Source organism: Monopterus albus, unplaced genomic scaffold (assembly GCF_001952655.1).
Source record: "Monopterus albus unplaced genomic scaffold, M_albus_1.0 scaffold217.1, whole genome shotgun sequence".
NCBI classification, from domain to species: Eukaryota; Metazoa; Chordata; class Actinopteri; order Synbranchiformes; family Synbranchidae; genus Monopterus; species Monopterus albus.
Window position 1 is genome coordinate 403,379 of NW_018128097.1, and position 9,789 is coordinate 413,167.

At 39.8% G+C, this 9,789-nt stretch overlaps 2 protein-coding genes across 3 annotated transcripts in view; both read left to right on the top strand.

Annotated features, from left to right (window-relative positions):
* On the top strand, positions 1–2,328 carry gnpda1 (glucosamine-6-phosphate deaminase 1). 2 transcript variants are annotated; one of them, XM_020619256.1, is made up of 7 exons: positions 1–79; positions 351–478; positions 890–991; positions 1,092–1,274; positions 1,383–1,567; positions 1,739–1,913; positions 2,048–2,328. In XM_020619256.1, exons 2-7 carry the CDS (start codon positions 355–357, stop codon positions 2,107–2,109), a joined length of 831 nt encoding a protein of 276 aa, XP_020474912.1. In that variant the 5' UTR covers positions 1–79; positions 351–354; the 3' UTR covers positions 2,110–2,328. The 2 variants fall into 2 exon arrangements, with proteins under 2 accessions (XP_020474912.1, XP_020474914.1); XM_020619258.1 differs by lacking the exon at positions 1–79 and adding an exon at positions 86–259.
* A 1,224-nt stretch (positions 2,329–3,552) lies between these two features.
* LOC109971165 (NEDD4 family-interacting protein 1-like) overlaps positions 3,553–9,789 on the top strand; it is an 8,806-nt gene continuing 2,569 nt past the window's right edge. Inside the window, exons 1-5 of the mRNA XM_020619252.1 lie at positions 3,553–3,759; positions 4,870–4,963; positions 7,882–8,018; positions 8,152–8,239; positions 8,600–8,724. Of these exons, the coding sequence (XP_020474908.1) occupies positions 3,724–3,759; positions 4,870–4,963; positions 7,882–8,018; positions 8,152–8,239; positions 8,600–8,724 (480 nt within the window). The 5' untranslated portion in view covers positions 3,553–3,723. The remainder of the gene's footprint in view (positions 3,760–4,869; positions 4,964–7,881; positions 8,019–8,151; positions 8,240–8,599; positions 8,725–9,789) is intronic.

Below are 9,789 nucleotides of genomic sequence, written 5' to 3' on the forward strand. Positions count from 1 at the left end.
AGAGCGGTGAGCGCTGTTTGCATCCATCAGCATGAATCACATGATGCTTCAGGATTCTGTCTGCCCCTACACATAATAGGTACAGATGGATGCCATAACTAACTAATTTGTGTTAAAAGGACGCTACAGTGAAAATTTTGGTTACGCTGTGCAGTTACGTCGAGGCTGCCACAGTCTTTCGCCCGCTTATTTAGCAATCGCGTTAACAGTGATGTCATTTTACTGTTAGTTTCCTGGATGAGTCTAAAGTCTGTTTTAGGTGTGTTTTTCCCTCAAACTACCTACTTGGTGCTCTTCAAACAACTAACCTGTACGCTTTGATTGTTTTTGTTTTATTTTGTTTTCTCCAGTACGATGAAGCTGATCATCCTCAGTGAGTACGACCAGGCAAGCGAGTGGGCTGCAAAGTACATTAGAAACAAGATTTTACTGTTCAAACCTGGCCCGGACAGATATTTCACCCTGGGTCTCCCGACAGGTAAGTAGGAGCAGGTAATCCAAGTACACCTCTTTACTAGATATACTGTATAGTAGTATCTAACAGTATTATAATATTTCGCGTCTACATCTGCTGATTCAGCGTCACTAGCGGAAAGTTGTATGTTGGAGTTTGTCTTTCTTCCCCATTTAGACCAGGAGTTTAAAACAGCAGCATATTTTGCATGTAAACTATAAATAACATGTACAGCTATCACAGCAATTAATAGAGTAAATATATATATATATACAATACTGAAGACTAATTGTATAAAGCTTTCCAAAAGGGAAAGGTGTAACTGGACCCACTATGACACAGAACATAAGAAGAGTAGTATAGTACTTTAGTGTCCACTATAACTTTCATATCTGTCCTTGCAACTCTAAGCTTTTTTTTGCTTGCTCACTTCAGGAAGTACACCTTTGGGTTGTTACAAGAAGCTGATCGAATACCACAAGAATGGACAAATCTCATTCCAGTATGTTAAGACTTTTAACATGGATGAATATGTAGGTAAGTCCTGACCATTCTGTCTCCCTACTTAAAATGGTTGGTTACACATTGAGGAATTCTTGATGGATGCGGCCTTGTACAAAAAAACTGTTTTGTATAGGACTTCCCAGAGATCACCCTGAGAGCTACCACTCCTTCATGTGGAATAATTTCTTCAAGCACATAGACATAAAAGCAGAGAATACCCACATCCTTGATGGCAACGCCGCAGACCTGCAAGCAGAGTGTGACGCTTTTGAGAAAAAGATAACAGAAGCCGGGGGAATTGAGCTGTTTGTCGGAGGTGAGGAGTTCACATTGTTGATAATAAATGTACTGACAATACATTAAAGATTGATAATCATTGCTAATGCTGCAGTAAAAGTGAACTAGTCTTACACTCCTGTGTCAGGCATTGGACCGGATGGCCACATTGCCTTTAATGAGCCTGGTTCAAGCTTGGTTTCTAGGACCAGGGTGAAGACCCTGGCAAAGGACACTATCATGGCTAACGCCCGATTTTTTAATGGAGATCTCTCAAAGGTGCCCACTATGGCCTTGACTGTGGGGGTGGGCACTGTCATGGACGCAAGAGAGGTGAGGAACCTACATCAACAATGTGTCCTGGTTTTCGTGTTTTGCTTTTGTTACTTTATTTCTTTGCAAAATATCAAAAATATACTTTATGTTTGGAATGGTCATTTTCTGTCAGAACTTTGCTTTGAGTTGCACAACAGTGCAGTATCACAGGTCACATTTTCTTCTCAGGTCATGATTCTCATCACTGGAGCACACAAGGCATTTGCTTTATATAAAGCTATAGAAGACGGCGTGAATCACATGTGGACAGTGTCTGCGTTCCAGCAGCACCCACAGGCTGTTTTTGTATGTGATGAAGATGCTACCCTGGAACTGCGGGTCAAAACTGTAAAGTACTTCAAAGGTGAGACTAAATACCAAAGCCTCCATGAATCAAGTTATTATTCCTACTTCTGCTTATTATAACATTTCAGCTGCAATAAAATACAATCCTGATTGCGTTAACTTAAAACATGCTGATTCTTGGTTTTTGTTTAGGGATGATGCATGTGCACAACAAGCTGGTGGAGACACTTCCCTCAGAGCTGAAGAAGAACTGATCTTAAGAGATTTCTTCCAGGTGTTTTCGAGGCATTTTTCAAAAATTAACATTCCAGTGATTCCTTTATGTTCTCTTGGAGATGCATTCATGGATGTCAAGCAGCGCTTGAAATTAACATCAATTAATCTCCATAAAAATAATCAGGTGCTGTTATAAAGTGCAGGTTTTTACATCTTCAGGTGACTGTTCATATAGCTGTTCTATCCATTTGTTCTTTGTAATAAAGTCTTAAATTGTTATAACTTGAGTGTGTTTTGTGATAGTGCTGACGTTGGCAAGTTTTTTGTTCCTCTCACATGACAGCACAGAAACAACTGAGGTTGCCTTTAAGTGCTCCTTGTAAATCCGTTTTTCCATACTTATGGCGAAATGGCTTTTTCAACAGCTTATGTTTAAGAGAAACAGTCCTTATTGCCAGAATGGAATAACTATCTACATTTACTAAAGTATCACACTGAAGTGTAATTTTGAGGTACTTATACTCAGTTATATAATTATTTTTTGCTACTTTGTAGGTCATCAAGTACATATCTACTCTGCTACTCGCTACTCCGCTACTCAAAGGCAAATAAACTTACATGTGCAGTTGATATATGCAATTAACTGTGCCTGAATCTTATTCTCACTCAAGCAAAGAGCAGATATTGGGCTTGACACCGTAACTGCATTTAACAGTAACTGTATTTACTCGAGTTTTAAGCAGCAGCTGGCCCATCTGGCTTGGTAGGCAATCACATCTTTGAGCCAGGCCAGCTCAATAGTCCAACCACTGACACTGTTCTACCAAGACTGTCAGTCAGAAGAAAAATAAATCAGTAACAACCCCACTGAGGTAATAACTATTATCAGCAATACCAGTACAAATTCTAAGAGTGAAAGCAAGTCTATGGGGTCATCAGGTGGGCACCCTCTCTTTAACTGGTGTTTCTTTGAGTTGGGCCCACGACACCAAGAAGGCTCAACAGTGTGTTCCAGTGTCCCAGAATTAGCCCCCTTTTGCCTGCACCCACACACCCAACACAGTCAACCAGTATCTGCATGATACTCTGTCAAACCCATTGATCAGGGCTACTGCTAGTAAACAACAATCAATAGCTTACAGCTAACTGATAACTGGCAGAAAAAGATTTTACACACAAACCCAATGATCAGCTTAAAAAATATGTTTGCTTTTGAATAAATGACCTAATGTTATATCGCCAGTTTGATGAACTACACGATTAAAATGTTGCCCATTACTAATATGTACAGCAACATAATAGTGAAAGGGGGCATCTATTTGGGTACTTTCACAATTTTATATAGTTTATTTTTCTAATAATATGTTTAAATGTTACATTTTGAGTATACGGGCTAGTATACTGCGGTACTTTTAAGTAACTCTTTCATGTGCCTTTAGTTATTGGCACATGAAATGTTCTATAGAGTTTCCGACAGCATGTGAAGGCATCATCACCCTCAGTTACAGTGAGTCAGTCGGGAGAAGGTAGGAGATGGCCGACTAGGAAGAACCCTTACCTTTGCAATTTCGTCGGCAAGATCCTTTTACATAACACATCTTCACAGGTGAAGTGGGAAGAGGACGTTTTAAATATTTCGTTCCTCTTCCACAATGGCCGAACAAAACAGCAACGTGAGATATCAAGAGGTAAGTTACGCTAGTTAACAGTTTGCTAGCACGCTAAAATGTAGCTAACAGTTGGTTAGCTGTTAGCCAGTAAGCTAACCCTGGTCAACATGAGCGTGTCACTGAGGAGAAACAACGAGCTCAACCGACATTTGTTTACGGCTGGGCCTGAGTTTTCGATATATATCTTAAGCCTTTATCAAATGAGATTTCTCACACTGAAGTAAAGTATTTGATATGTGATCATAAATTCTTCACATATGAGTTGAAACCTGTGCGACCCATTTTCATTTAGTAGCTAACATTAAGTTTATACCTGATGGTCCTTGATCAGTGACTACTCAACCCTGTCAGCAGCTGCTACTCACATTGAGCAGGAGGGTGCAGCCTGCTCCTTCACCGACATAAATTAATATCCAGGATGCAGGATGCTATGTAGTTTTAGTGATGTATGAGAGGCTACTGTGTTATCAATGCTTGGACCAGTGTAACCGATCTGTCCTACACTGAAAAGGAATGGTTGTAGACATGTCTGAATGGACACCTGTTGCACAGCATATTACACAAATGTGACATCACTGCTACTGGTTAGAATTGTACATTTTGACAAGTTATCACACTTGAATGATTTTCCATCCAGTCTATACAGAACCTCACCAGATTGGTTGTGGGGTGTGCAAGAGGTAGTTGAATAAGATATTCTTGTAATGTCATATTGCAATGCCCATATATGGTCAACTGGAAATGAAAATGAAAGTGTTTCCTAGTTAAACAACAGAGGAGCTTGTATGATTTTGGCAAAATAGGATGTCTAAAATGTCTGACAAATCAAGGAACGCCTTCACATGCTAACACTAATAGTCCTGCCCAGTGACTTAAAGCATTGTCTGTAGTGGCACAGTCAACCAGAAATCTTACAGGGATAGCTACCACACTTAAGAAATATTGGCTTATAAATGTTGTCATATTGTGCAACTCTGAAGATTATTGTAATTGATGCCACAGTGTTGTTTTCTTTGTGAAATTCCATCTACATAACTTTAATCCTGTCATAGCCAATAAATTGATTTTTGTAAAAAATGTAGTTTAAGTTGACTCAGGTTGCGTTGTCATGTATTAACATTCCTTCAGCTGGTTAATGAGGAGGAGCCAGCCCAACTGTCCCAGGAGGGTCCAGCCCAGGATGCACCTCCACCCTACAGCAGCATTGCTGCAGCTAATGCAGGTTGGGAAGCTTCACAACTGTTACCTACAGTTAGACAACTCTGAATCATTGGTGGAAGAAATATTCAGGTCCTGCAATGAGAAAAAAATCAGTGCCATTTAATAATGATTCTCTAGTAAAAATGAAAGCCGTAATAATATAGAAATATTTGCAGTAAAATGTAGCTAAGAGGCAAAAGTATAATTTGTTTCCAGTGTCTCTGAAAGAGTGATGGTCACAACTGTGGTTTCATTTGACCAGGAGAAAGTAATGTCCTTCCCATATATGATCATAGATTTAAACTGTGTGGACTGGTCTTGTAAGCATATACTGCTGGTCAAATAAAACACCTAAGATCATCCTAAAACAATGTAAAAAGTATAAAATGTCTTCTGAAGTCCCATTATAGAAAAACTGAAAAGTATGAATAACTCATAACTGTGCTAATGGTATATGAGTAAATGTATATGTACAGTCTTATGCAAAAGTTTAGGCACCCCTTGATAAATAACAGATTTTGGTGATTTTTTATTTGAACAGATGTTAACACAGTTTCTCTTGGAAATGGAAAAAATGCACAATATTTTCTGCAAACAGTGATGCATAGTTACTTCTTATGCCATAAATTGAACAAAAATAAAAAATAAAAACATTATTATGGCATGGTGCAAAAGTTTGGGCACCCTAAGAGTTCCAGAGTCTCAAAGTCTCTCACAAGGTTTCAGACCTTAATCAGCTCATTAGATCTGATGCACAGCAACAATGTTTTCAGTGGAATGACACAAAAGTCAAATCTGATATATTCCACACTGAACTCCAAATATGGACTGGACAGAATTACTGACACCTTTTCAGAATCATCAGAAATAGTTGTATTTTAAGCATGTGATGCTCCTTTAATTTGTAAAGAAACTCACCTGTAGCAATTAACGGGCACTGGCAATATATAAATCATACTGGCAACCAGTTAAAATGGGGACAAATTGACTCAACCTTTGTGTTGTGTGAACCACACTGAGCATAGGGAAAAGAAAGAAGAGCAAAGAATTGTCTGAGGAACCACATTAGCGGAAAAGCATGGCCAATCTCAAGGCTACAAGTCCATCTCCAGAGATCTGGCTGTTCCTGTGTCAACTGTGTGCAACATTGTCAAGCCCATGAAGCTGTAGCTAATCTCCCTGGACGTGGACGAAAGAGCAAAATAGATGAGAGTTTGCAATGAAGGATTGTTCCAGTGGTGGATAGAACCTTGATCAATGTCCAAGCAAATTCAAGCTGACCTGCAGGCACAGGGTGCAACAGTATCAGCTCACACTATCTGTCATCATCTGAATGACAAGGGACACTATGGTAGGAGACCCAGGGGACCCCACTGCTGACACAGTAACATAGAAAAACCAGATTGGAGTTTGCCAAAACTTAGCAGAGGAAGCCACAGTCCTTCTGGGAGAATGTCCTGTGGACAGATGAGACTAAAATACAGCTTTTTGGTCAAGAACATCATTCTGCTGTTTTCAGAAAACAAAATGAGGCTTTCAAAGAAAAGAACACAGCCCCTATAGTCAAACACAGTGGAGGTTCACTGAGGTTTTGGGGTTGCTTTGCTGCTTCAGGCACTGGATGTCTTGACTGTGTGTATGGCATTGTGAAATCTGAAGGCTACCAGTGAATTCTGGGGCTCAGTGTCAGAAAGCTGGGCCTCCGTCAGAGGTCATGGGTCCTACAGCAGGACAATGACCCAAAGCAGACTTCACAAAGCAACAGAAATGGTTTCAGATGATGTGCAAAGAGTTCTGAAGTGGCCAGCAGTGAGTCCAGATCTAAATCCCACAGAGCACCTGTGGATCCCAAAATACAGCTGGGAGAAGGGACCCTTCAAATCTGAGAGACCTGGAGCAGTTTGTGAAAGATGAGTGGTCCTAAATTCCAGTAGAGATGTGTAAGAAACACAGTGATGGTAACAGGAAGTGACTGATTATATTACAATATTCTTGGCCATGAGTGTACACGCTAGTCGGGCATCTGGGCTGGCCCAGATATATTCCAGGTGTTTGTATGTCGGACCTCTGCTCTGATTTGACCAAGTGTTAGCCTTAGCATGAATGTTGTAGAGGGAAATTTTATTTAAAGCCTTGTAGAAATGTCTGCCATTTCTAATCTCACCTCTTAAGAGGGCAAAGGTCAGCATGCTACATAAGTGGGTGCAGCCTTGAGCTCTTTCTGGGTGAGACCATTGATCTGGCTTATTGCTGTTTGTGTTTGAGCAACACAAAGAAGGATTCTGGGTGGCTGCCAAATGAGCCAGATAAAGATCTTGGCTTGTGTGGGACAGAACATAAACAGCAATGGTATGTTAGACTGCTACTGTCTTTCTTCCTGATGTAACTCATCCCTCCCTGGTTTGCTGCTGCTCTCACTTTTGAAGGAAGTGAAAGTGGGTTTTTGTCTGTCAGCAGTCAAACCTGAACGACAGCTGCTGATCAGTTAATTAGATAACTTTTGGTTTTGCTGATACCATTGAACTAAATATCTGAGTCCCCACTATAACTGTAAAACTCATTGACCTATCCAGTTATAGGTCATAACCTAGACACCTGCTAATGTATTTTAAATGAATCCATTACAAATGAAAAATAGCACACTTAGAGATGGTCTCTAAATTCTGTTGAGAAAGGTTGATTAATTAGTTTTAATTGCATACAGTTAACAAAGTGAAGCAATTTTACAAATGCAGAACTAGATTCATCATCGTCTTTGCTGTAGGTTTCAAGTCCAAAAAGTAACTTTTGCTTTCATATTAGCCCAGCCTGTATGAAAAATCAATATTGGAGTCTGCAAAGGATTTTGCTGAGGAGTTTATTATTAAAATATTCAGAGACAGGTCGTTTTGAGATGTGCGCTCTGTTGTTAGGTTTAATAGACATTTGCTACCTCCACAGCTTTCTTTGACTATAAGGAAGATGGAAGATATCCCAACCCTCCGTCGTACAATGTTGCCACCACTCTGCCCTCCTATGATGAAGCTGAAAGAAGCAAAGCAGAGGCTGCCATCCCTCTGGTCGCTGGAAGAATCACGGTACCTGTGGCATTCAAATTCAATTCAGACTTTGTTTAGAAATCTTCCTGATTATAAAGTTTCTCATCATGCCTTGATATATCAACAAAAACAATCCATTTTGTGATCAACACATTTGTTGCCGCTGATGTAGGAGGACGACTTTGTGGCCAGAGATGATTTTGAAGATGCTGACCAGCTGCGAATAGGAAACGACGGCATCTTCATGCTGACTTTCTTCAGTAAGGACACGTTTCGGGTTTCAGCTTTGAACAGTCAAACTTTTTTGGCATCTAGAAAAACTAACACCGGGTTTTTATAAAGATAAATTGAATATCAAATATGCAGAGTACATTGTTTGTGCCATGCTGTAACTTCATAAATACTGTCTGGTCTGGCTTTATAATTTCAGGAAATATGTTTTCAGGTGTACTAGGCAGCACCTCTGCAGCTGTTTTGTAGTGCACGTTCAGTAGGCTGATAGGTCTGCTGTCTTATCAGCGATGGTTTTAAAATGCTATATGTGTTCATGATCTAGGCCAGTTTTATATTATTTTACCACGTGATGTTCTTTTCATTAATTCTTGGCTTTCTGTCACCAGTGGCATTCCTCTTCAACTGGATTGGCTTCTTCTTGTCATTCTGTCTGACCACATCAGCCGCCGGTCGATACGGCGCCATCTCTGGCTTTGGCCTGTCCCTCATCAAATGGGTTCTGATTGTCAGGGTAAGGGTTTTTTACCGAATCTGTACCACAACCACTCCGACTACTGAACAGGGCCCATATTCACAAAGCATCTTAGAATTCTCTCAGAGAGCTCCTATCTTAGCCTAAAAAGTCCTACCTGGGAGTCTATGGTGCTTGTTCGTTTTATATTGAAAAAGAGAAGACTAATAAGAGGATATATATTTCTCAATGTGAAATTTATTATGCATTAACGTATCAAAATTAGCATGTGCACATGCATCTCCACTGTTTAGGATAAAACAGGAAAGACTGTCCTCAACTTGTTGGTATACAATATTTGTATGAAAAGGTGCTACTATCTAATTGGTCCAAAACTGTTGGGGAGAAGCTGTGGTTTAGACTTAACTCTCCCGTCATTGGACCATTCTGGTCCGATCTCGTCACTGGCGCGACCTTGTCCTGAAACAGACACTTTGCACAGCCCACAACGCTTCTTAGTATCTTATCAAACCTCAACTCCCCTGGCTTCAAGGAGCAGAGGGAATAATGGGCTCTTTTAGGAAAAGGCAACAAATCTAATGAAAACCTGTGGGATGATTAGTCCTTGGAAAACCACTCAGTGCACCAGACCTATGCTGTTGCATTAGTGTTTCAGTAACTCACACAGCAAATATTTGACCAGTGGTTAAGTGAACACAGTGATATTCATAACTATATAAGCATATCTGTGACATATAAGTATGTAAACTTATGTTATAAAATAAAACCATTCTTAAGTGCATAAAATAAAAATCACCCTAACAAGTCCTAGACTAAAAGTGATTTAAGAAACTTCTCAGAGCAACTCTGAGCAAGGAAAGTACAAAAACTTTTATCTTAGTGAGGAGGTGTGGTTGACCCCGTTGCTCGGGGTGATGCAGCAAATCAGGGACTGTGATTGGTTGATAAAGAATCTGTCACGGTCTTTACAAAAATGCTGTCTTTGTGAAAAGAGAATATATGATAATATGATGGACAGTGAAATCTTAATGTTTGTATATAAAAATATATATCATGAATACAGGCTAATTTATACAAAGTTTTTGTTATAGGGTAAAAAATTTA

Excerpts from the sequence above, each read along its gene's own strand:
- gnpda1 (XM_020619256.1), top strand. The coding sequence starts at position 355 with ATGAAGCTGATCATCCTCAGTGAGTACGACCAGGCAAGCGAGTGGGCT. Across the intron at positions 479-889 it reads CACCCTGGGTCTCCCGACAG|GAAGTACACCTTTGGGTTGT; the intron begins GTAAGTAGGAGC and ends TGCTCACTTCAG. Across the intron at positions 1,275-1,382 it reads AATTGAGCTGTTTGTCGGAG|GCATTGGACCGGATGGCCAC; the intron begins GTGAGGAGTTCA and ends CTCCTGTGTCAG.